The following is a 27540-nucleotide window of genomic DNA, read 5'->3' as shown; positions in this document are numbered from 1 at the left end:
CAATCTCTATCAGCCTAAGCTACTTTACAAGGTTGTTGTGAGGATAAAATAGACCTTGAGTGAAAAAGCAGTGTATAAATAAATAAATAACATAGTTTAAATGCTTTGGGATGAGATGCATAGCACGCAGGTTCCCAGCTTGCAGAAATGTTATTTTCCTTTAATAGAGGCTTAATGTGTGGAAATGGGATGCTGAAGTTTTCCATGGCATGAATGTAAATAACGTCACCAAGTAAATAATGTTTCAAGCCTCTATTAAAGGGACAGGACATTTTTACTCCTCGCAGTTGACAACCCCAATGCCATATGCCCTTTCACTGGCTGAAAAAAGCATGTAGTGAGAGAGTATGTGAAGGGGAAAAGCAGGAGCAGAGGTTACTCCCTTCTGTGTCTATTGAAGTCCATGAGCTTAAAAGGGTGTAACTACTCAGAAATGACACTGCAAGTCATACTTTGGTTCATCCAGCTCCACTGTTTGCTTGTAGTGGATTTCCAAGAGCGAACATTACTTTAGGTCATATTATTTTACCCATAAATGCCAAATCAAAGATCTTTCTCATAAGGAAATTATGTGTCACCCAATAAATCCATGGATTCATCCTGCTAATTCTGGAAGCACAGTTCTCTTCTGTATTCTCAGTCAGGGACCCAAGATATCATGCTTGAGGAAGGAGAAATGTTTTCCATGCCTTATTTCTTTTGCATTTAAGCCTTTTTCCTCCATTTGGAAGTTCATTTGCATGGACATCATGCAAAGCAACCCAGAAATGAAGGCAGCCCCCAGACTTTGAGGCACCAGCCTGGAATCGGCTCTTTCCACCAGTCCCTCAGCAACACTGAACTTTTGAACCTGAAAACCGATGGACAATGCCTACAGGATGGGGTAAACTCTTTGCGGGCCCATACAATTGGACCTCCTATCCCAAAGTTCACCAAACTTTGGAGACCATCAAAGGAGAGTCCCTTGCCACCACGCTGCAAATTTGGGAACTCTACCCCCAAAAATGCCAACCAGGAGCTTCGGAAAAAAAACCGATTGAAGAAGAAAAAGAAGAGTTGGTTTTTATATGCCAACTTTCTCTACCATTTAAGGGAGACTCAAACCGGCTTACAATCACCTTCCCTTCCCCTCCCCACAACAGACACCCTGTGAGGTAGGTGGGGCTGAGAGAGCTCTAACAGGTTACCAAGGTTACCCAGCTGGCTTCGTGTGTAGGAGTCGAGAAACAAATCCAGTTCACCAGATTAGCCTCCGCCACTCATGTGGAGGAGTGGAGTATCAAACCCGGACCTCCAAATTAGAGTCCACCGCTCCAAACCACCACTTTTAACCACTACACCACACCTGAATTTTTCAGGAAACCTGAAAATAAGCCGAATACCGATATTTACTGGTAAGAGTATTCGGCTTATTTTGAGCTTACCCAAAAAAATCGGGCCCAATAAACCTGAACCCGAAATTTACCCAAAAAACTTTTTTGCACAGCCCTGGTATATTATTTACCAACCTGGTACAAAGAAATAAGGCATGAGGTTATTCAGATCAATAATCTCATGCCTTATTTCTTTGGACAAGATGGATCTATAACAAAGGGCATGATGTTTTATCCATTGAACAAAGAATGCTCAAGGGGTTTGATAAACGAAGAATTTTGTCTGTCCTACCTCAATGTGATACAAGTGGATAGTACTAGGTAGGGAAAGGTTAAACTGGATTTAGCAGGAACAAATTAAGCCAGCTAGGGGAGTGTAAAAGGTCTGAGTGCAGTATTGTCCACCTTGTTTTCCTAGAGACTTGACCTGAGTGTAGAGGAAATGTTGGTAGTGAAAGCTTTGGTAGTAGTGAGCCTTCTTAGTAGTGACAAGCCTTATTATCTGAACTCAGATTCTGGTTCCTACATTTCCTTTGCTCAAAACAGTGGTTTGTTTCCCCAGTTATCTGTTCTGATGTAGGGGCCTATATAAATGAATCAATGGACGGGATGAGAGTGAGATAGGAAAAGGAATCTATCACTAAAATGTAAAAAGTATCTCAGTAACATTTTTCCGCTAGAAAGGAAATATAATAGGAAACATTGAGGTAGTAGTGTCAGTCCGTTGAGGCAAAAAAATTAACAGGGTCTTGTGGTATCTTAAAGACTAGGGACAACTGAATCCAGAAAAAGGGATTCAAAAGGCCTGGAAAGCATTAGCTAGGAGGGAAATATTATTTTTACTGTTGATCAAGAGAGCAGGTAAGCCACAACTAGGTTTTATATCTTAATATTGAAAAAAATGGGGGGGTCCCCCCCTGGCCATAAATGGTTCTTTATATTATAGCAGCTCTTAGTATTTTAATTCCATCCTTAAAATAAACTTTTTAATTAGTGTTTCTCAATCACGTCTTGTGCTGCTGTGTTCAATAATTGGCAGCATTTCGTGCAAAATGTTGTGCCAGTATCAATCTCTCACTGGCGCAAACCATATTGTGTATTCCTGGTTTGCCTGAAGCAGAGATAAAAATCTGGAAACAGTTTTCCCCGTTGAGAATAATGGCAATAAGCAAAATGCTACACTGCTCTTGTTTGTCAGCTGCTTAGCTTGATCTAAGATCCCATTCGCAAATGAAATAAAAATGTTTTAAAGGAATAATAAAAACTTGGCCTCACTCCATACTCCTGATGCTACCAGGCCCCCTTTGCTAGGAAGGGATTGGGTTTATTCCTGATTAGTGCCTGAGATGGTCCATGCTGTGCTATGTTCTGTGATGCTGCAATATCCTCTTTCATTACATGGCTTCTGGGGCGGTCCCTGGCACATTAGGCACCATCCTCTGGCCACCATTGTCGCATTGGGCTCCACCAATAATCTAGCAGACTCCATTCCTGCAATTTGCTCAAAATCACTCTTTGGGTCCTAGGCTCTGTCTCCTGGTCCTCAGGAGATCTGGCAAGCTTACTTCTGATGGTAGGGTATCACAGCCCTTTATTTTGGCTACTGTGATGAATCAGAGTAGCCAGGTATCTCTCCTTCTGGAATATAAACTGTCACATTTTGTTATAAACCAACTGAACTGAGACACAGCCTGTGAGGACTGTGACAACTGTGATACATGAAGCGGCCTGGTGTGCAATTTCTTATGCTCCCAGACATAGTGTTTCCTAAACAAGTTCTAGGATGCTGAATTAAGTTAGTTACTGATGTCTAGATAACTTTCAGGGAAATCCTAAAAGAGTTTTCCTGCGAGTAACCCTCACTGAATAGACTCGCAGAGGATTCATAGCCAACTTCAGAAATTTTTTAGTCCTGTTTTTGAGAGTCCAGAGATGGTTTTATCTATTTCATTTATTTACTTCATTTATATCCTACCTTTTTTCCCAATGGGGACCCAAAGCATCGTACATCATTCTCCTGTCCTCCATTTTATCTTCACAACAACCTGTGAGGTTGGTTACATTAAGTGTGTTTTACTGGCCCAAGGTCATCCAGCAAGCTTCCTACTCCAACACTAACAACTACTGGCTCTCCTATAACATCCACCACGCTGGCTCTCCTATAACATCCACCATGCCTGAATTACTGCTTGTGGTCATGATATATGATTGTGATATATGAGAGGTAAGGTAAGTCACGTCATGTTTCTGATATTTATCCAGTACCATGTTATTAAACTAGACTTAACAGCCACCATGAAATTAAAAATAAACAAACAAGGATCAGATAGTTGTAGCACTGGTACCATTGCTATTTAACAACTCCTATTGGAATTTACATCTGCATTGAAAAATGCAGTATAATCATAGAGTCTAAGAATCACATGTGCTACCCAGAATTAGGCTTGCCAACCTCCAGGTGGGGGCTGTAGTTCTAGAATTATCACAAATTTCCAAGTGTCAGATATTTGTTCCCCTGGAGCTTCAGATAACAGACCATATCATAGAGTCCAGTAGAATGGAAGTCCTTTCCCAGGTACTGCCCCTAAATCTCCAGGAATTTCCCAAGCCAGAGTTGGTAATCCTATCTAGAATATAGCTTCAGTGAATCTTGAATATAGTGGCTATTTGATCAAGGAAACAAGCTTGTGTGTGGGGGGGTAAGACTTCCATCCTCTGCTGGATATAACTGATATAAATCAGTGGAGGTCTAGGTGGCACTTCAAGTGACAAGGGATGGTGTTACCTCATCCATCACTGCCCTTTTTCCACCCTCCTTTGCCCCAAGTCCTTATGTCAGCCTCATTAGTCCATAAAGTTCCAAATCTTTATTTGAAAAATTTGGGGGGGAAACCCGGGAGTACAAAAAGTCGTAAATAGTCTGGGAACCAGAACATTAGGTACTTTTGCTGTATTTGTATAACCAATTGCAGAATCCAGCTTTCTGTTTGGAAATTTTGTAGGTATAAGCAGGGGACCTGCATGGACTTGTGTGGGGGGTCATCATCCCATCCCCCACAATTTCCACTTGCGCTTCCCTGAAAGCCTCCATAGCATCTTCCCTTTTTCTGCCTCCTCTCCTTCCTACCCACCAGCCAACATACCTTTATCTCCCCTGCCTCCCATCTTCAGTTTTCTCTCCTTCCCTACCCCAGTAGCTTCTCCCTGGGAAAAGATGGGCTGAGTTCCCAATGCCAGCTGCTGGGCTTGTGCCTAGTGGCATGGTGAGGAACCTGCAAGGACTTCCTTAGGGCACCTCATTCCCTGTTATCCCTCTATCCACACTATTTACTCTTTCCCTTCTCCTGGCAAGCCCCATATCATCTTTCTCTGCTTCTTTCTCTCCTTCCCACCCACCAATCAGCCTGCCTTTTATTTGCCCCCCATCTTCAGTTATATTTATTATTTAGTTAGTTCATTTATGCTCCACCTTTCTCCACAATGATGGACCAAGGCAGCTTACATCACTTCCCTGTCCTCCATTTTATCCTCGTAACAACCCTTCAAAGTTAAATTAGACTGAGTGTATGTGACTGGCCAATAGGGTTGCCAACCTCCAGGTACTAGCTGGAGATCTCCTTCTATTACAACTGATCTCCAGCCGATAAAGATCAGTTCACCTGGAGAAAATGGCCGCTTTGTCAATTGGACTCTATGGCATTGAAGTCTCTGCCCTCCCCAAACCCTGCCCCTGAAAACCTCCCACTGGTGGTGAAGAGGGACCTGGCAACCCTACTGTCCAAGGTCACGCAGTGAGCGTCCATGATAGAGTGGGAATTCAGACCTGGGTCTCCTAGATCCTAATTTGAAACTCTAATTGCTATACCACAGTGGCTATTGTGAGGTGGCTGCTGTTGAACAGTAGCTAGCAGACGGGCCTGGGTGAGTCATGCAAGTCATGTAGTAGCAAGTTACCCAGCAGTTGCTATGGGACCGGCCCCAGGGTGTCTTCCCTTAGCCAAAACAGCCCTCAAACGGCCCTCCCCCTACCTTTTACTGAGAGAAACCAAGGCTTGCAAGCTGGCAATACAGTGGTTGCCCAGTAACTTAAAGCTACAGGTACAGCTACAGGTACTGTTTCTATCATGTGGGAGGAGTTTAACACCCGCACCCAAAAAAATTATTTGTATTTATTTATTTTTACATTTCAAATTGTTCTGCAAACCTGGGGTGTTTTTCAGGTTTGTAGAAAGATTTGTCTTGCCTGTTCATGGCTCTAGTCTCCAGACCTAATTATCCACTGATTTGGCCATGTTGATTATTAGATATATTGATTGACTGTGTGTATTGACTAACATATAGTCTGTTGAAAACATGCTAAATTAATTTCTTAAAATCTTAAGAAATACATGTATGAATATTCTTGGAATGCAGTCTTAGGCTGAAGTGACAAACTCCACTTTTATATTTATTGCCTGCTAATGAACCAAGCCTGACCTAATTAGAATTTCAGCATTAGCTTATATTGCACGTAGGTATCTTTGTGACTTTTTGGAAACTTTATAACATATTTTATTTCCGAATCAAAACCTTCACCAGGCCTTTATCCAGCTTCTATACTTAAGCCTTTAGGCTATGAAATGTACTCCCTGTTCTTAGAACAATATCTGCGGTGGAAGTGGGGCTTTTGGTCTTACAGGAAAGCTGGAAAAGGGTATCTTTAGTGAACAAGCAGCAACAGCATAAGTTGTGGCATTATTTTTAGCAAGTGTAGCTTGAATTCATGTCTCAACAGCATTGTGTAACAAAGCTTGTTCCCACATGGGAGAGTTTTTAGAGGCTCATTCTAACAGATATGAAATTCCTGGCTTCTCTTCCTGTGAAACCTTTGGCAGGTCCCTAAAGCTTGCTGTGGCTTAGTTTACCATCTGTACCATGGACATAATGAGACTTGGTTGGGGCAGCCAGGCCTTGGGAGCTGATTCCCTTGGCCTGAGTTAGTAAACAGTCTGTGTTTGTTAGCTTGCAGGCACCTGCTTCCATGTCTGCTAAGACGCAATGGCAAAGTTTGGTGAGATGCTGTAAAATATAATCACTTTGCTGTAGAGGTAATTTCATGTGCAGTTAATTTCCAGCATCTGATTGGATAGATATTATAGCTGGAGGTGAACATGCTTTTATGTATTCTGGATTGCAAAGGCTTCTCACTCCACCCCCACTCCCACCCACTGCATGCCTCAATAAATAACACTTACCGGTAGGTTTCATTAATGCCTTGAACTTCGTGACATGATTGTGTTTTCAAACTCATTGCAATTAACCAAATTTGAAATTGCGAGTGTGTAATAATGCAAGCTGTTGTAATTCATTAATTTTTATTAAACAGGAGAGCAATGCTGTCCAATTAAATACTAGATGGATGTGCCTCTTGACCTGCTACCTTAGATCAGCACACCTACTGCTCATTCTGGGACTGACTGGGGCCACCACCATCCACTATGTTTGGGTAGAAACATAAGTAAACCCGGCAAATGGCCCCAGGACCCCAGAAGAAATGGGTCAATGAAGAGGGTAGAGAAGAGTCAAAGACAGGGTTGGCAACTGGCAGGAGGTCTGAGGGGCAGAGACTGAAAAAAACGGCATTGCTCAACATGTAGACATCACTTACAGATGGAGTGCCAGAACTGACATCATCATGTTATACAACTCTCTAAGAATTTCCCTATCTCTATGGTAAAAACCATGGATTGGGGGGATTCCTAGAGTAACATGAATGCATTGAGAAACACTGGTCCCCCACCCCATTTTTGCCACTGCTCCAATGAGCATTGGCAGGGGAAGGGGTGGGCAGCAGTAAACCTGCCAACAGCAGGCAAATGGCATCCATAGTCAGAGATTTGCCAGGCTAATCACAGAAGTGTTGCAAGGCCCAATGATGGCAATACTTTACAATTAATATAAAATTGGAATAAATTAAGCATGTAATAGCCACAATCACAAGACTTAAAGGAAAAAGAAATAATAGTTTAGCAAGTTGGGTTTGCAGTTATTGTTGTGCAATTTGGCAGCTCAGCTACATTCAAATAAGCATTCTGTATTAACCTCCGTGAGGTTAATGATTCCTAAGAGAAGTAAGAGTCACATTATGAAAGCCTAGTCCTCAAAATGTTCACTTAGCTAATAAATACACAGAAGGGATTGGGATGCTGAAGTCAAAGGATGTTAAGCATGAGGATAAGATACTATAAAGTGAAGATAAAGAAAAATTGTATCGATATCATGAATAAGTTTAGAACTAGTGCCTTAGTCTTATCTTAAAACTTGTTTCATCAAAGTTAGGAGGGTCAGTCCATGAGGATCATGTGTGTCTTTTACACAGGAAAAGTGTTTATTAGTACAATAGTAATTTGCTTCAGACAATGCAATCTACTTATAGAAATAGGTTTCTTGGTCTCGATCAGCTATACCAGTGGTTCCAAACCTTTTTTTGACCAGGGACCACTAGGACTTTTTTGTTCGGTGCAGGGACCCCAAGGTTCAAAATAAAAATTCCGAGAATTTGAAAATAAACTTTAATCATAACTGTTAGTTAAACATTAAGCTTAGAATAATATTTGAATATATTTTTTTATAATAGAGAACTTTTAATTGAAAATATTTATTATGGGTTTATAACTTTGTTTCGCGGACCTTAATTTAGTTCTCACAGACCCCTGGGGGTCCGTGGACACCCGGTTGGGAACCAGTGAGCTATACCAAGTGACTACAGGACAGAAAACAATACCACCTCCAATACCTCCATGAAGTATTTATAATTAATTATGCATACATCATTACATCTACTTCTTTATCAAAAGCTCTAAGGCATCTATGTCAACCTTCTAGCCACCCTCTGGATCAAGGCAATTATATGATCCTCCAAACATTAAATTAGGATTACAATGGATTATTTCCCTTAATGTATCCATTGATTCATTTTAGAGCATTTATATCTCACTTTTTCATAAAGCAAATAATATCAAAAGAAAAGAATACAACAAAGTTAAAATCAGCAGCAAATCCATAAAATGCTAAAACAGTACCAAATTAAAGCCCCAGGCCTAGTCAAATTAAAGCATAAGACTAGAACATCTATCAGCCAATATTGAATGCTTTCCATTGTAGACAGGTCTTTACATTTTTCTGGGTGATACTGGGGAAGAGGATTGGATGTGGTAGTAACATCAGAGTCAGTTGTGGTGCAGGATCCACTCATGAGAAGATCCTTTATTAATAATTGGAATAACATTTCTGGTTGAATCCTCTCTATCCCTGTGTTTTCCATAGCCAGAATATTTACACTTACCTAGTGTGATTTAAGAGCCAGCTTGGTGTAATGGTTAAGAGCGGTGGACTCAAATTTGGAGAACTGGGTTGGATTCCTCACTCCTCCACATGAAGCCTGTTGGGTGACCTTGGGCCAGTCACAGTTCTCTCAGAACTCTCTCAGCCCACACGGAGGAAGGAAATGGCAAACCACCTCTAAATGTCTCTTGCCTTGAAAACCTATGAGGTCACCATAAGTAAACTGTGGCACACACGCTGGGTGATTTAATGAAACATTGCCCGGCTTCCTTCACCTTCAGTTTCCGCCTTTAGATTTGCACTGGGTATAGACACACTTGTTTTAATGCAAACTTGGAAGAATGTAGGTCTTGGTACCAAGATGGAAAGAACAGAGACAAAGTGGAGGCAGTGTGATTATACCACAGTGAATATCTCTCAACTCCATTTTTCTGTTTTCCTGCTATCCAAAGACTAGTAAATTCATGGTCCTTGGCTAGTTATTATATCTAATACTAGGGAATAATCTAAATGGCTATACCTGTCATCATATGCATTGATGAAAACCTTCACTGGAAATACAGTAATAGTTAGGATTGCAACTGATACATGATTTGGTTGGCAGTGTCTGTTCCTCTTGCAAAGAAATGCGCTGTAACTACAGCAACACATGCCATTCCATGTCACAATGGTAAGTTACATACATCTAATGCATACATCTAATGCATCAATGGTTGTTTTAAACGATATTGTATCTGCCTGGCTGCAGTTGTGTTTTTGCCACTCAAAGTGTCATGGGGGTTCAACATCTCCATATTGAATGGAGGCAAATTCTACTCACCAGAATTTCAAGGGAGCAGTTCCCTCATGCTCTCTTTCCCTCTCACAGGTACAACTCAAGAAATCTCTTACATCTTTGGAGTCTGGCCATACTTTGCTTCTAGCAGCCAAATGAAAATCTGCTTGGAGTTTCATGTAGCAGGATCTGGTGATAGCATCAGCACTATTTACTCCATCCAAAATAAGTGAAGTTCCACTGAACAATACTTCAACATACCCCTATATTATGGACAATGGGATACAGGAAATATTGTAACACGGTTTCAGAAATAACTCTCTCCCAAGGGTTCAGTGTAGTAGTTTAAATCTTCTTTGTCAGGACCTGAACAGTCATAATTAATTCATATATGTGTTTAAGATCTAACCTGAACAATACAAAAATGACGGTGGTTGTAAATTGTGAATGTCACAGATTAATGTCCTTCACCAAAACCAAAATATCATTAATACATCTTGTGACATTATGTTGTTCTGAACAGAAGCAATGACTCCAATAGTAATGCATCACTTTGTAAGATGCTGTAGGAGGGAAAGAAGCACATTCTCTCAAATCTTGTCCTTGTTTCTCTTCTTGAATCCCCCAAGAGTCAGACAACCTAATCTTTCCACCACAGGGTGGGAAAACAAGAATGCAACAACCTTGTTGAAAAATAGCATTGTGCCACTTGGAAAAAAAATCCATTCTGAAGATCGGTAAGATGGGGAAATGAGGAAGAATCTGCCCTGAGCATTTATATCAGCTTTTTGCTGACTTGTTTTTCTTTGATCAGTGTAAAATAAAAGCACGTTGGCCCCCACATAATTACTGCCTAGCAGCGAAGCCTCCGGAGAGATGCAGTACAGACGATTATTTTCTTTTGTACTCCTGTTGCAAGTCTGTCAATAATGATCTAGCCGCATCTGCCCCATTTTCCAAGTGCTGATAGTTGTGAATTGTTGCCGCTGTTACCATGGCCAGATCATATGTGCAAATATCAGCACGAGCAGCATCGCATCTGATGATGGGAGTCACTGAAGACTTCTTCCATGCTCAGGAAAAGCTGCATTTGACCATTGTTTCTAATCTGAGAAGGAATTGTTGCAGTCTTCTGCAAATCTTTGGAATAGCACATTACAATGTTCACAGATTTGCCAGAATGAAGTAACATCTGTGTCAACTCTGTCAGCATCATGGATTTAAAACAGGAACTTCACGCAGGACCTCATGATTAATGTTAAAGTCAAATATATTTAATGGGTGTAGTAGGGTTGCCAGCCTCCAGGTACTATCTGGAGATCTCCTGCTATTACAATTAATCTCCAGCTGATAGAGATCAGTTCACCTGGAGAAAATGGCTGCTTTGGCAATTGGACTCTATGGCATTGAAGCCCCTCCCCTCCATAAACCCCACCTTCCTCAGGCTCTGCCCAAAAACCCTCCCGCCAGTGATGGAGAGGGACCTGGAAACCCTAGGGTGTAGTAATAGTATACGCTTAAGAGATTTTATTTAAAAAATCATCCACATTGAATATGGTAACAAGTATTTAATTCTATTTGATAAAACATTCTCTTTTGATCACAACAGTCTGCCATAAATCATAAGAAAAGGTTATGATAAAAGATTTACTTGACCCCATCACCTGGGTGTCATGAGCGCGGGTTCAGGACTTATCCTGAGCCCTGTTTGCTGGCTCTGTGCTGGGGGGTTGGCTGGAGGAGGGCTCCAGGGGCTCCAAAGTGGGAACCTTGCACTTTTTTTGGGGGGGGAGCAAAATGCATAATCATGATGTCTGGAGCCGTTGAACTTGGACCCATTCTTGTTTTCTCAAGTCTCGTAGATGGTCTTCTATCCGGGCAAGCCAGTGCCTGGATGAAAACAGGGGCCCTCAGGGGGAGCTTCAAGCTAGAAGGGGACCAGGGCCTTCCCTCTCATCACACATTCCTCAAGATAGTAACTTGTTTCTTGTAGCAGGTGGAGGATAAGCGAGCAGGTTTTAGGGGCCTTTTGGAGTAGAAGCTGGCCAGTTTTGATGCTGGCTGTTTAGGCTTTCTGTCTGTGAATGCTTTGGGGTTGCTATCATTGCAGGAGAGTGTGTTTCATGGCGCAGCCGGGTCCAGGAGACACTGCTGACTCCTCTGACGAAGAGTTAGCCGGCAGCCCTGGCTTCTATCCCAGCCAGCGGCTGAGATTGTACAGAAAGAAACAGCCCCTGAGGGGCCGGACCCAGAGCTGCAGCCAGCAACTAGCACAGCAACCCCTCAGCCCTCCAGCTCTGAGCAGGCTGCAGAGAGCCAGCTGCCTGTCTGCTCACCCACCCACCCCTCATCACTGGAGCCTCAGGAACAGCGGAGGAGGCGAACACGTAGGGTCTTACAGGACAAGAGACAAAGTGCCCACCTAGCAGCTCGGTACCGAGCCGGCACTGACAGTGGGGGAGGAGTGTTTGCAGGAATAGGCCTGAGGTGGCTGGCAGGTGCACGGCATTACAGGCTGCCTGAGTGGCATCCTGTTCATAAGCAGATGGAAAGGGCATAGCTGTGTGGAAGCAACACGTCTATCTACTCCTGACCTTGCTGTGAACTGTTTGCTTTATCTGGACCTTGGCTTGAACCCTTGGACTTGGCTTTTGGAATACCCTGGGACTTGTCCCTGTGAGATTTGAAACTGTTCAGTGTGTGTGTGTGTGTTGGGGGCCCATGACAGTGCGGAACAGATCAGCATGCTTAGGTTGCTGTGGTTTGTCTCAGTTCACGGTGGCACACTTGCAGTGCCAGCCCCCAGGTGGGGGTGGGAGATTGCTCAGGATTACAACTGACCTCCAGTCTACATGATCCCTTCTACTCTATTGCATTCATAGATGCTACATCTCCTGGAATACAGGGCTGTTTCAGAGGATGAACTGCATGGCGCAGGGTTTCTCTCTTCCCTAGGCCACACTCTCCCTGGCTTCACCTCCAATTTCCAGGTATTTCTGAGCCCAATGCCAGTCGCATTGGATGCTTTTGGGTCAGTAAACACCATCAATCCTTTTGGTGCTATATAATGTAGGTGGGGCCTGGCATGGCTCGCTTCTCACCCTGTGAGTTTGGGCTCCTTTCTTTCAGGATCAGTGCTGCTGCCATGGTGGACAGCCAGGATTTTTCCACCTCTCGCATCAAGGCCGTTAGCAGGAGAGGTTCATGGCATTCTAAGGCATACATCTGGCCACAACATGGTATCCTATAACCTGTCTTTTTAGTTTCAGCTCATTGGCAAAATGGGCCCAGACCTGCAGGCGCAGAGTCGTGCTCTGGGCAGGTATGCAACTTTACTGGCTGTGGCATGCTCCTGAGCTTGATGGATTGTTTCATGGTCCTTGCTTACATGCCCAGGGTAGTGCTGATTGCCACTTTGGGGACAGGAAGGAATTTTCCTCCAGGCTAGATTGGCCAGGTATCCTGGAGGTTTTTGCCTTCCTCTGGACATGGAGCATGGGGTCACCAGGTGGTGGTAAATTCCCTGCATTGGCAGGGGGTTGGATTGGATGATCTTCTACCTCCTTGTTCACATGTTCCATGCTTTACTCTTTGTCACAGCTTAGCTGGTGATTTGGGCAACAAGTGGATCTGTTTGGGGAGATGGTGGTAGTGGTGGCTGTTAGCCCACATGACCCCCACCCTTTTAAGGGGTCTTGAGAGGGGAGCCATTAAGTGGCATGCCCAGCTCAGAGGCTGTCGGCTAGACTTCACCATCAGGTGGCAGGTGATCCACACACTGCCTTCAGGGGACCCTGGGTCTTGCTGCTCCACAGTCCACGCCCCCCCCCAAGCAGGTGGGCTGGGGGGGATATTGATACATCAGGCAGCAGGCGGGTCGCCGTAGGATTTGCCACCCAGACATTTCAGTCCACCTGGACTGTTTCGCCCGGATGGAGTCCACCTTTCTTTTTTGGAACAGGACATTTGGCTCCCCAGTGCTTGCCACAGCTGTGAGTGCTTTGGCGAGAGTCGATCTGGTCCTGCTTGGTCCACAGCCATCTCTTGTGGCTATGTTGGCATGGAGCCGGATCCAGTTTTGGGGGGAAAGCCGACCTGCATGCCTACTTTTCCCCACTCTGGGGATCCCAATAAGGAATTTGGGGGGGAGGCCTTACAAGGGACATGCCCAGCTCAGGGGCTGTCAGGGCAGCCTCCCTCCAAATGGCAGGGGAATCACACAGCTGCTCAAGTCCAAGTAGTGTCCTGCATACTGCTATCCCAGGATACTCTCCAGCAGGCGGGCTGGGAGTAGGAGGTCATGCATCGGTCAGCAGGCGGGTCGGCCAGTGACCTGGATCCAGCCCCTATGCCATGCCAATGCCCTATCAGCTATAACCAATAAAAGTTGTGGCCATTTACACCCCAACACTGTGTCATGGTCTTATTTATGTGGGGGTTGGGGGTTCCCCATCTAGCCGTCTCCGCCACCACCCCCATTTGGTGCTGGGTCAGCAAATAGTTGCTGCTGCCCTTTCAAGCGCTATTTAAACAAAGTTACACTCCAGTAAGCCAGTGGGCTGGTTAGGACTGCACTTCTAATTATTTAGTGCAGCGTAATTTTCTTGGCACCAGCTCTGATTCATAGGAAATAAAACATTTTCTCTAACCTTCTTTGTTTGAAGGGAAAAGCCAGCCAATTACAAACCTCTTATCCTGCCATAGAATTTTTGTTCAAGGAACAGCAGTGATCCAATGTTTTGTCCCCACAAAGCTCTGCATGAGCTTAAGAACCTGAAGCTCTTCCGGCCTGCTATCTCCCATGTGTAAATTGCACATGAAGCGTTTTCCCTGCACTGTTGACAGTGGGGAGCCCCTGCTCATGCCACGTACACATTCACAGGAGGGTTGGGGGGTTGCATGGAGATGACTCTGGCTTATGTTGAAATAGAAACTGCAAACAGTGGAAACCTGAACGCGAGGCAGTCGGAATGCCCACATGCGTTTTGGAATGGTCATGACTGCTTCCAAATGCTACTTAAAGTTATTACCAGTGGCATTTTGAATTATCCGCTGTAGTGTGCAATGCTGAAATAAATGACTAATTAGGGTCCACTTGCCAGTGTTTAGTCACCAAGCAGCTTGGAAGCTATAGGGAACAGCTTTATAACAATTTGCTGCATCCTCCTCAGACAAGGCAGCGTATTTTGCAGTTGTCACATATAATTTGACAACTCTATAATATTATTTCATATTTGGCATTTCTTATTCTACTGTGTCAACACAAACCGCTTCTGTCCTTCACTAATGGTCTTTTCTCGAGCCACTTTCCAAAATGAAAGTGACCAACTTATTTATTTTTTTTAATGTACAATGAGGCATGCCAGCACTGGAGAATTCCCATCATTTTCCACATTAATTGATCTGCTATTAGTGAGTAAATGTTTTGTGTGTGTGTGTGCTTTTTCCTGCTTGCTCTCAGAAATCAAGGTGGGCATGATAATATTTAAAGAAAATACTATATTAAAAATATGAAATGTGTTAAAGTCAAATAGCTCTGTATAATAGCTCTGTTCAGGTTTGATTCAAACAACCGGGGAGAGAGCATGGCTAAGTGGTAGACCACCAGCAAGGCATGTAGAATGTCCTAGGTTCTATTCCCAGCATCTCCAGTTTAAAAAATCAGTTAGCGGGTGAATTGTAAGATCTCTGCCTAAGACCCTGGGGAGCTACTGCCAGTTAGAGGACCTTCATAGACTGATGACCTGAATCAGTATAAAGGCAATTTCATGCATTTGCACAACCACATCCAAGATTAAATGGAAGTATCTTGCATTACCAAAGCTCAGCCTTCAGTGCATCTGCTCAAGTAAAATTCCTTGGTTGTATAACAGGCACCTAGAACATCTCTGCATAGGTCCTACACATGCACACTTACAAGGCATGTCAACAGCATCCAGATTATACATTCTGGGTTCTCAATAAATTTCTCAGGCTTTAAAATGTCGCAAGTTTGTTGATTTGGGTGTGACATATGAACAGTGAAAGCCTACACAGAATTATACCTTTTTCTCTATAACTCAGCACCCCTCTGAAATTTGTTGTACTCAGAATAAGCAGACGTTGCAGGCTCTGGCAACTTATAGGTAGTGGTAATTGCTGTAAACACCAGCACTAGGGTTGTGCAAAAAAAAAAAAATCAGGTTCTGGTTTATTGGGCCCGATTTTTTTCACTAAACCCAAAATAAGCCGAATACCCATATCGGTAAATATGGATATTTGGCTTATTTTCGGGTTTCCTGAAAAATTTGGGCCCATTATAGTTTATGGCGATTTTTTTTTAAGCTCCTGGGGGGACATTTTTGGAGGTAGAATCCCCAGATTTGCAGTGTGGCTCTCCTTTAGATGGTCGCCAAAGTTTGGTGAACTTTGGAACAGGGGGTCCAGTTTTATGGGCCCACAAAGGGGTCACCCCCATCCTGCAGGCATTTGTGAGGCGAGGTCTCCATCAGTTTTCAGGTTCAAAAGTTCAGCATTGCCGAGGACTGGCAGAAAGAGCTGATTCCAGGCTGGTACTTCAAAGTCTGGGGGCTGCCTTCATTTCTGGGTCGCTTTGCATCATGTCCATGCAAATTAGCTTCCAAACGGAGGGAAAGGGCTTAAATGCAAGAAAAATAAGGCACAGAAAACATTTCTTTTGGTGGCAAATGACATCCTGTGAACAGTCCTTTATTATGGTCATCAAAAATCTGATTTCAAGAAATGGTCACAGTGCAGGGAAATGAAGCCTCCACTTGGGGTGACCGTCTTTTGGAAAGCAGATTTTTGGGGAGGGGGTTGATATTGGAGCCAGCCAAAGTCTCGACCACAGGGGCTGTCTGAAGGAGATTGCTCATCCATGTGGATGAAGAAATCTTCTTTGGGAGCCTGATGGTGTCCGCAGCTGTTGAAGCTGGCTCTTTTTAGTTGGAGGGTATATTCCTCTGGACGGGACTGGGTGAGCCCCATCTTTTAAATGACTCTTCTGCTATGCAGGGTAGTCTTCTGTTGGGTGATATACCTGGAAAGTTGGTCAGACCAAGTTGGCTCCCATTACCCGATCCCCATCTCAAAAGGGCCCCAACCATTGGGCCCTAACAAAACCAGTCAAAGAAAAGAAAAAAGGGGGGGGGGAGAAAGCACAGAGCCATGCCTCTGAGCAAAAGCGATTACCCAAACGCGAAAAGCAAAATATCTATTTGGCTTTTTCAGGAATTGCCTATTCAGCTTCAACTTTATCCCCAGGTTTTGGTATCCAGTAAACCCGAATCCTGAAATTTACTGAAACAGCTAATTTCGGGTTTATTTTCAGTTCAGGTTTATCAATATGTGCAACCCTAACCAGCACACAAGGCATAGGTCATATTTCTCTTGTGTCAACAAATACCTTTCTCTTTCTAGGTTCTGGCATGGAATGCCAGTTAATATTGATCAATTGACATTTTCTTAGTGGTACAAGTGCTTTCTACAACTTTTATTTGAAGACCCAGTTGTGGAAAATGATTCATGTGTAATGTGCCTAAAGTTACACATTGCCATAAAATGAAGTCACTCTGCATAGGATTGCGTTGTTCGCTTGTTTGTTGTTAGCCTCAATCGTTTTGAAAGTCATAAGTAACTTTTTACCCTCCATCCATTAGAGAAGAGCAAGGAGGCAATAAGGCAATAAAAACCATGTCCTATCAATCGAAACATGTCTATAAAACAATCCAAATCAGTAACACAAATAAAATGTTCATTTAATTTAAAATGTCAATAAAAACAGCCAATAAGAGCAAGCCAGGGCATAAAAACACATTTTAGTGTAGTCTAAAATGATTTTGATAAAAACAGTCTTTGGGATATGAACAGACCATAAAACAGCTACAAATGATGGACCCTCTTAAGTTAAAAGCCTGGGAAAGATGTTTTGGCCTGGTGCCTAAGGGACAGGAAAGTAGGTGCCAGGCCCACAAGGGGGAAGGAATTCCAAAGCTGAGTTGCCACTGCTGAAAAAGTCTTGTTTCTGGTTACCACCCACCTTACTGCTGCAGGTGGCAGCACAGAGAGTAGGGCTCGAGAAGAGGATCTCAACTTATATAGATCCAAAAAGCCCTTTCCAGGCCTATGGGACAACATAATGGTCAGAGCAATACTATGCACTATCACTGCAGTCTGCTTCAGAATGCCTGCTAACTCTTCTGTCTGGATGAAGTGTCTATCTTTTACATTCATTGCTGACTCACTCTTTCTCTCTCCCAACCAATCTATCTCCCTCCTGTTTCTAAGTGCCTCTTGGCAGTGTGAAAAGCAGGCAGTGCAGGTGCTAGAAGTTAGATGTTTGCAATGATGTCTGGAGATTACCAACGATAGGAATTTCTAGTGACTGGATATGTTATTGTACTGGCAACAATGAAAATGGCTTTTTTATTTTATTAATCGATGTCTGAGTGCACACCCCTTGAAAGTACTCTATGTTCTATGCACAGTGTGCAGAACTATTACACTGTATTAGACATGGTTTATGTTAATAGGGATGCCCATGGCTTATTCCCTCTTATGTGCAGTAGCAGTCAATATTTATCGGTGTATACCAGAAAGAATATAATACTACAGTTAAGGACTGAAAATGGAAAGTGCTAGCATGGTGACCCTTTCTTCACCTCCTGCAAACACACACACACCCTTAGGATGCAAGTCCCGTTGAATTCAAACTTTCAAGAAAATGTGCTTAGGATCACAGTTTTATTCTCACTTAGAGGGCAATCCACTCCCTAAAGGATTTTTCTAGTAATTAAAAATGTTACCAAGAATGCACTGGAGCTGACCAGAGCAATCAGACATGCACATCAGGATTTAACTCCTGAGCTAAATTAATGAAATAGATGGGGGTTGCACAAAACACTTTTACATTTTTTTACTGACCCAGGAAAGCCACATTAACTGTGAAGAAGCACTTTGGAAACAATTTTAATTCAGTCTTTTGAACCTGTTAACCTCTTTTTTTCTCCTCAGTACCCAATAATGTACACTCCCTCCTTTATTTTCTCCCACACTGCACCACCATATGTATGCACCCCAATCTCTGTTATCCTCTCTTTTTCTGGTTCCCATAGGTCCACAGAAACATTTCTCAGTTTCCTCTATTTTGTTTTTACCATAAAGTGTTCAAGGTGAGATGCAATGTTTATATACAGGGTGATGTTAGTACAATTGATATCTCCTAACAGAACTGGGGATATAATATCCAGGTGCAAATTTCTGTCATGATTTCCAGTATTCTTCTGAGCATGTCAGTATGCCAGATTTGATCTATAAGGTCCTATATACATACATATGTGCCATGAAGTCCCAACTGACTTATGGAGACCCCAGCAAGGGGCTTTCAAGGCAAGTGAGGGGCACTTTAACTTCCTCTGCAGAGTCTTCCTTGGTGGTCCTCTATTCAAGTACCAACCCTGCTTAGCTTCTGAGATTTGCTGAGATCAGGCTATACCATACCATTCCACAGCCCGAGGTCATATATGAGGTAAAGGTAGTCCCCTGTGCAAGCACCGGGTCTTTACTGACCCATGGGGTGACGTCACATCTTGGTGTTTACTAGGCAGACTATTTTTACGGGGTGCTTTGCCACTGCTTTCCCCAGTCATCTACACTTTACCCCCAGTAAGCTGGGTCATATATAGCTGGAGCCATTTGAGAAATGGAATATGTTTATTGAGGAACCACCCCACAATGGCTGCCACAAAAGGTGGATATTCCCTCCCTGCTTTGCAAAAGAATTGCTGAAGGGAAATAAAAAGAAGCAAATCCTGATTGGGGCAGGGGATGGAACCACGAGCTTGGATGCTTGCTGGTCCTCCTGTTGCTTCAGTGGCAGTTGCTGCTGTTGCATCCATGGAAATTCCTTTCATTTGACTGAGGGCAGCCAATAACAAGCTCTGCCTTCCAATGGCCCCATCCACCTTCTTAAAAGCTTGGCAGCCATGCAGGGAAGTACCGGCAGGCACCGTGGCACCGATGAGCACCATGATGTGGTGTGCTATCTTTACTAGACAGAGAGACTGTCTGCTAAGGGGAACCTGTACATACCAGTCAAGGTGACTACTTTCTGTATATGGTTTACAGAAGCTTCCGCTGCAGTCAATTTAAGATACCAACGATTTCCCCCCTTTTTCAGAATTGCTAAACATCTTTGTGTTCAACCAGAAGGACCATATTTTCAGACGGGAATAAATAATGCAAATTTGAATATATTTGCTTGCTGTGTTCCAGCCTGGTTTTTTCTTGCAAAATTTGAATTTTTGCCTTCTAATTTATTTATCAAGGACTATGATTACTGGTGCCTACAGTTTTTCATCTTTTTATGCATGAGTAAGAGATGACCTTGCCTTTTAAAAGGAATGCTGTCAGGTTCAATGACCTTCTATTGGTTTTACTTTCCCAATCTCCATCATCCCCCTTTTATAAGCTGTAAAAAAGAAAATTCATTGTACCATCTTTTTCTCTTTCAGCAAGCACAGCAGAAGTTAGACAAGAAACCCCACATGGGTATAGCATTTGTGGAGAGAATGTAATTGAAGTGGAAGGGAGGGTATCTATACGTGTTTGGGTACCATTTGTGTCTTGTGGTGTAAAATATGACACATTTTAGTAGTCTACCTTTTTTCTAATGGTGTTTTATGCCCTCTAGTGGAGTATCTGATCATTGCAAAACATTAATTTTTCTCTGCTGCAGTAGCCCTCTTTCATTGATACATTGGATCCATTCGTGACTCAAAAGATTTAAAAATTTATCTGCGGTATTCAGTATCCATTATTTTAACCTTTTAAATCAATTAGGAAAGGTATCAGATCTACCCTCTGTGGAGAAATGTCACTTCACCCCAGGTATCTATAGAGCGTTGCATGGTTAACTTTGAATTTGCACTCTGTGAATTCTCAGAGGCTAACCTAAAATATATTTACAGGTAGGCCAAGGTTTGCTGAACAGATTTTTTTCCTTCTCGCTTCCAGTGTACAAAAGCTGGCAGGATGTGTCAATTCATATGCTGATGAATTAGCCAGAAAATAAATAGCCTTGTGCCAGGGTCCTAGATGGGGTTGCCAGGTATCTCTTTGCCACCAGCGGGAGGTTTTTGGGGTGGAGCCTGAGAAGGGTGGGGTTTGGGCAGGGGAAGGACTTCAATGCCACAGAGTGCAATTGCCAAAGCGTCCGTTTTCTCCAGGTGAACTGATCTCTATCAGCTGGAGATCAGTTGTCATAGCAGGAGATCTTCAGCTAGTACCTGGAGGTTGGCAACCCAAGTCCTAGGGAACTGCACATTCTCAGTGAAGGGAGCAGGAATCTTCTTTTTCACTAGGTCACAAGGGAGGTGTCTCACAGACTATATCAAGGCTATTTAGAATCCTTTTGGAGGGTTGAGGTGAGTCTAACCTCAAGGGGAAGAGGCCTACAAGATGGCAGAGAAAGTGATGTCATTATCAGGGCCTGCCCCGAAACCTGGAAGTCATAAGCTTGTTCTACCTATCTCTTAATTTATCACCATAGTGGGTACGTTTTAGACCTAGGGTGAGAGGATGTGTATCACTCCTTTTATTTATTTTTCTTTGCTCCAGTATTGATGGTCAGTGGTTCTATGCTTCTTCTTTTTTTGGTAGCCAATTGCTGCTTACACAAGCAAAGTTGCATTTCTCTTTTTCTGAAATTTTCACTCCACCAGTTTTTTCAACACCAGGCATAATTTTACAGACCTTTATCACATCCTTCTCTTAGTGAGTTGTTATTCCTAAACCAAAATGTCTGAGCATTTCAATCTATGATAAATGCCTGATTTCTTTGGGTACTTATTTATCAGGTAAGGAAGGAGAAGTACTTATTTACAAAGTGTTTTCACCCTCTAAAATATTGACTTTCTCACCACCACCACCACCACCACCACCACCATGAATTCCCACACTATTCAGTGTGGTACCTAAATTCCTCCTGTAAGACAGAAGGAAGGCCGCATATTTGGAATACGAACATGGCAGGCACTGTGTGGACTTATCAGCAGCTAACCTGAGGCTCTGAAAGCTGACACAAGCAAGCGATATGAAGCATGGAAAAGTATTTGCAAACAGAAAGGAAAGAGTACTGTGACTGTTTTAACTAAAGCTCTAACATGGGAAACATAATTTTTAAACAATTTTTGTTGTTGTTGTTTTTTGTTTAAATCCCAGGTATGGTGACATGGTGCCGAAGACTATAGCTGGCAAGATATTTGGCTCGATATGTTCCCTGAGTGGGGTCTTAGTCATTGCCCTTCCAGTTCCTGTCATTGTGTCCAACTTCAGTCGCATCTACCACCAGAACCAACGAGCAGATAAGCGCAGGGCACAAAAGGTGCGCTCCCCATTTCCATTCCACACTCTGGTTTGGCATGGAGTAGACAGGTGGTTCTTCTGTTCACTGTCTTGTTATCAAATTGATTTTTTTTTCTTTATTTGATAGGAAACCCATAAAGACTAACATGGCTACCCTTTTAGAATTAGCTTGGCGTACCAAGCTAATTCTAAAAGGGTAGCCATGTTAGTCTGTTGCGTTTAAATAGAACAGTAATCCAGTGTGACCTTAAAGACTAACAGTAGCTATGCTGTTATATAGTTTCAGGTGGGTAGGCATGTAATATCACCATATCTGACTAAGTGAGCTTTGGCTAACAAAAGCTTATGGTGGTGGTGCAGCCCGACGTATGGCAACCCTGTAGGGTTTTCAAGGCAAGAGAAGTTCAGAGGTGGTTTGCCATTGCCTGCCTCGGCGTAGCTTATACTATGGAAAATTTTGTTGGTCTTTAAGGTGCTACTGGACCTGAATATTTGTGAGTCAGAGCTCACTTCATCAGCTGCTTGTTGCATCAACCCCGACTCACAAAAAAAAATGCATGCAGGAGTAAATTTTAAGTCTTTTATAAAGTGCTATTGGATCTCTGTTTCATCCAACTGAGAATAGATTTCAATTTTACCATAAAGAAGTAATAACTTTGTTTAACTAACAATAAAAATGAAAACACACAATCTACATGCGTGCAGATATTAAATCATATGTGATCTAAAATCCATTTCAGACAGCTATAACAGTCACTTGATGAGCTCAGAAAATAAGATGTATAAATGTTGGATGACATAGCTTATAGTTTTTAAAAAAGATAATGGGGTGGATCCAATGGTTCTTTTTTGCCAGGCAAGGAATCTTTTGCTAAGTATGGAAGACCCTTCTTAGCCAAAGAAGTCATTCATTTGAAGAAGTCTCCTTCCCTCCTTCCATGGAAGCCCCCTCACTTAGTAGAAAGAAACTCTTGGGTCCAGTCCAGTGTACTTTTTAATGGGTTTGTATGCAATTTTTAATGAATTTGAAACATGTATTTTTATTTTTGAAATTTAGAATTTTCATGTGGAGGGATGTTTATCTGGATCCTTTAAGACTGATCTTCTGCATACCTGCAAATAATCATAATTAAAATTAGTGGTAGTTAGAAAGCATGGGTACTATCAGTGAGCACATAAGACTTCAGCCAGATTAATTAATTTACATGAGATAGTTTAAGTGATTTACAGTGTCATCCTAAGTAGAAGTTCTCAGAATCCTGCTCAGACTGGTTCAATGGGGCTTATTTCCAGGGAAGTATTCTTAGGATTGCACTGTGACTGTACCATCCTAAGCAAAGTCACGCCCTTCTAAGTCCATTTATTTATGTTACTTATAGTCCACATTTCTCACTTGGACTTAAAGCGGATTACACAGAGTGAGATCAATACGATTGACAGGATGGGACATTCAATAAACAAGGTAATAGGATTAGGGCTGTAGAACTAAACTAGAAGTCTAAAAACAGAACTGAAGCAAAGTATAAACATGACACATTAAATGATGCAAAATTTCATAGAGGACTCTTAGTTTCAGCAAGCTATACACATTAATATAGATCACAGTCCCTAATAATTGTTTCCAAGTAAACTTTGTGAATTGTTTAGTACAGAGCAACTTTATTGCCTGCGTAGGAAAGCCATCTTAAATAATTCAGGTTTGCATAGTTTGTGGAAAGCCAGGGGAGTGGGAGCCTTCCTGACCTTTTCAGGCAGGCCATTCCATAAGGTAGGGGCCACAACAGAGAAAGCACAGGTACAGGCAGTTGTTAGTTTTGCCCATTTTCAGTTTGGCATCTGCAAAAGACCCTGCTCCAATGAGCAAAGCCATCGTGGTAGAGCATGGGGGAAGAGGCAGTCTCACAGATATGAGGATCCAAGGCCATCATAACTAATACCTTAAATTGAGCCTAGTAACTGATGGACAGCCAGCCTACAGGATGGGAGTAATATGCATGCTCCATCTAGCTCCTGATATTGGCCACACTGTGGCATTCTGCACCAAATGGAGTTTCTGCAATGATTTTGAGGGGAGACCAATGTACATAGCATTACAGTAGTCTGGTCTCAATGTTACTGAGGCATGGATCCAGGTGGCCAGATCAGCTATATCAAGGTAAGGGGCCATCTTTCAGGCTAGGCTGAGTAGGAAGAAAACCTTTTTTGCAACTGCATTAACTTGCTTCTCCTCTCCGGGGAGGGCGGAGTAGAAGTGTGATTAAATAAACAAATAGATAACATTTCCAGTATAACCCCAAGACTCTTAACTGAGTCAGAAATGGTCAAAAGTGGGGAGCACAACGTCCTTCAAGATCTCTGACTTCCCAACTAGCATTATCTCTGTCTTTTCAAAGTTTCATTTCAATTTGGTCACTCTTAGCCAATTTACCACAGCTGCAAGGCAGTCATTCAGGATCTCTACCATGACACTAGGGGAATTGGATTAGGATATATAGAACCGAGTATCATCTGCATATTGATGACCTCCAGCCCCAAAGCTATGAATGAGTTGTCCTAAGATCTTTACAGAGAGATTGAAAAGCGTGGAGGATAGGATTGTGCCCTGTGGAACTCCACAGGATAGGTCCTACACTGATGACAACTGGTCTCCCACAGCAAGTGAATGGACTTAGAAGGTTGTTAACTCTGCTTAGGGCGGCATTATTCGTGAGAGCATTTTGTATTTTTCCCATGGACTCAACATTTATCTCCAAATCCTCTTTCTGTCATCCTTCTTTCCAATTTTGCATTCACTCATTCATGAGACTTTCATGAAACACTTAATCTCTGCACAGCCAAGGAATTATGAATGGAATAGTCCTCTGAATCAACAGAAATCAATTTCCTTCTAAATGAGTATAGGAAACTTTAATTAACAAGCCACAAAACCTTGTTCCCCAGAAGAGTCCAGTGGGATTCTTTTAATAAAATGTGCCACGACCAGGAGCTTAAAGAGAAGTTGACTATTATGGCCAATTAAGCCTAGCCCTTCCATATTATTGTGATCTATTAAGATTCTTGGCTTGACATTGCTTTGATTTATTTGCCATTGCTGATTTTCTGAATGATTATAAAATCCACAAGGGGCTGAGTTATCAGTCCTGTCCTTTGCCTAACTCAGAAGATAAACTGATCTATTGAGTATCACTTTGGGTATTTATTATGGGAAACGAGGTCTATGCATTGTATAAATACACTCTAAGCACCCCTTAGACAACAATTCCTTAAGGATCTGTGAATCTTCCATTTGTCATAAGCACATATCTCTGTGAAAAGATAAGGGAAAGAAATTTCTTCACTTAAAATTATTATGCTATGAGTAGTTCCATGGAAAATATAAATCTGTGTTCTGAACTACATGTAAGGATGCCTTATATTTTGCAGAATTTTCACTGCTACCATTTCTTTTCTGGTAGGGCTTTGTCTTTTTAAACATAGGAAAAACTAATACTAATAAACTTAAAGGTTCAATAACATTGAATATGTATTAAGATGGAGAAAGAAGAGGAGTACCCGCAAAAGCTCTGCTCTTACAGGATGGGACTTCCCTGCCTTCCCCTTCCCAATGACCCAGTCTTCGAACCTTCTGGGAAAACATGAAATGTGGCATCCGGGGGTGGGGTGGGGGGTGTCAGCAAAACTGTGGAATTCCCTCACACTGAGAAGACTGGATTGTTTTGTACAAGGAGACCCCTGGATATATTCAGGCTTTTGTTACCCAAGTGTATTTATTGGATATCCATGCTATTCAACATTTGACAAAGGTATACTGACCATCCATTTTGTGTGATGTAAACAAAGTTCTTACAGTACATGAGCAAGGAAAGTGAGCTCTATTTCTGTGGGTCTGTTGGTATATCCAGCCAAATAATACTTCCAACCTTAATCTTGGCAGCATATTTTTTCCAGCTATTTAACAGCTTTCTTCCAAAATACTAAAGTTTTGTTTTGTTTTGTTTGTTTGGTTTAGAATTAATTATATGGTAAGGAGGTTGTGAGATCAAGTCCACTTGTAAGGTTTGGGGCCAGACTTACAGGGCAATCTTAACCACATCTACTCAGAACCTTATTCAGGTCTACTCAGTGGCACTTACTTCCAGGAAGGTGTTCTTAGGATTGCACTGTTAACTATGCAACAAGTGAAATAGTTGCTTCAGGCAACAGGTTCCAAAGGGAATTCTATTCCAAATTCCAGTTCTGTGTGTCATTAAATAAATCAGCAAAGGAGACATGCCATTTTGACTTTTCACTTGAGAAAATGTCAAAGGCCAATATTATTGAGGCAGACTATATTCTGCCCAGCCATCTAAATACAATGGGTAAGAACTCTTAAGCACTGGGTACAAATTCAGTATACCTCAGCAAGCAACTGAGTGTCAAAGCAGGTACTGTATCTATTTTAAAAATCCTGGGGAGAAAATACAGATTTCCCCAAAAGTTCCACTTGCCAGGTTATTGTTGGCATTTTTTTGAGTGTACAAAAAAAGGAATCTTTAATCTTAGGCGTTCTGCCCTTCCTCCAGAGACTACAAGACTCACAGCTGCCTTTGTACAGTGTCAGCATCCTACTGATTAAGGGGAGAAATGGAAGACATCACCGCAAATAGAGATGACTTGCTCAGTGGTGCTTCCCTTCCTTTTTCTGTTCTTTTTTTCCCCCTATCGCACAAAAAAGAAAAGTGCTTTGCATTGGCTAAATCAAACCCCAAGCCCCTTCACTACACCTGACAAAACACTCTGGTGGCAGATGCTAATGAAAAAAATACAGTTCCCTTCTTTCTCTGATGACATACAAAAAACATCCATTCTCCACCTGGCACCTCGCGGGGACTAAACGTATTATATCGCCCCAGTGAATTCTGTCAAAAGCGGCTGAATATGAACAGTAACTGATAAGTTCAATTTTGGCAGCCTGTTCCATGATTAGTAGCGCAGTGGCAGCACGAGAGAAAAAATGACAGCAGTAATTTCGAGAACAACTAAGTGCTATTTACTGGACACGTATTTGCTTGGAACACCACTTGGAAAAGAAGGAATTGCCCACAGATTGCATCGCCATTAATGTTGCTCACGTTGCAAAGATTTAGTGTAGTGAAAGGCTTTCTCTACCACGTGTTGTTAGGGGATCTAGAAGAAAAGCAGAATAGACATGTTGTTCTCTCCCAGTTTGATTTTACATTTACACAGTCTGTTTTCAGACATAGAGCTCTATTGCAGGTAGGGTAGCCAACCTCCAGGTACTAACTGGAGATCTCCTGCTATTACAACTTATACCCAGCTGATAGAGATCAGTTCACCTGGAAAAAATGGCCGCTTTGACAATTTGACTCTATGTCATTGAAGTCCCTCCCCTCCCCAAACCCTGCCCTCCTCAAGCTTCTTCCCAAAAAACTCCTTCCCATGGCGAAGAAGGACCTGGCAACCCTAATTGCAGGTAGCACAATATTTGACCCCAAGGAAGCACATTTGAGTGATAACAATGATTCTTCTGTTTCTACCCATGGATATTATAATAATGGATTAATAAATAAAATAATGGATTAATAATAAAGCTTTCTACCCATGGATATTATAATAATGGATAAAAATCCATAATAATGGATATTATTCAAGGCATTTTGTCATCAATTTACGCTATTAACAATTTCTTTTATTCCCAGCATCACA

The 27540-nt window shown here is 42.3% G+C and overlaps 1 protein-coding gene across 1 annotated transcript in view; it reads left to right on the top strand.

The window, feature by feature from the left end:
* The window catches only part of KCND2 (potassium voltage-gated channel subfamily D member 2), a 320642-nt gene that overhangs the window by 278534 nt on the left and 14568 nt on the right, over positions 1 to 27540 (top strand). Inside the window, exon 2 of the mRNA XM_056846794.1 lies at positions 21691 to 21853. Within this exon, the coding sequence (XP_056702772.1) occupies positions 21691 to 21853 (163 nt within the window). The remainder of the gene's footprint in view (positions 1 to 21690; positions 21854 to 27540) is intronic.

Source organism: Euleptes europaea, chromosome 3 (assembly GCF_029931775.1).
Source record: "Euleptes europaea isolate rEulEur1 chromosome 3, rEulEur1.hap1, whole genome shotgun sequence".
Taxonomy (NCBI): domain Eukaryota; kingdom Metazoa; phylum Chordata; class Lepidosauria; order Squamata; family Sphaerodactylidae; genus Euleptes; species Euleptes europaea.
Note: the sequence above shows the minus strand (reverse complement) of the source record. Positions and strands in the feature narration are given on the sequence as shown.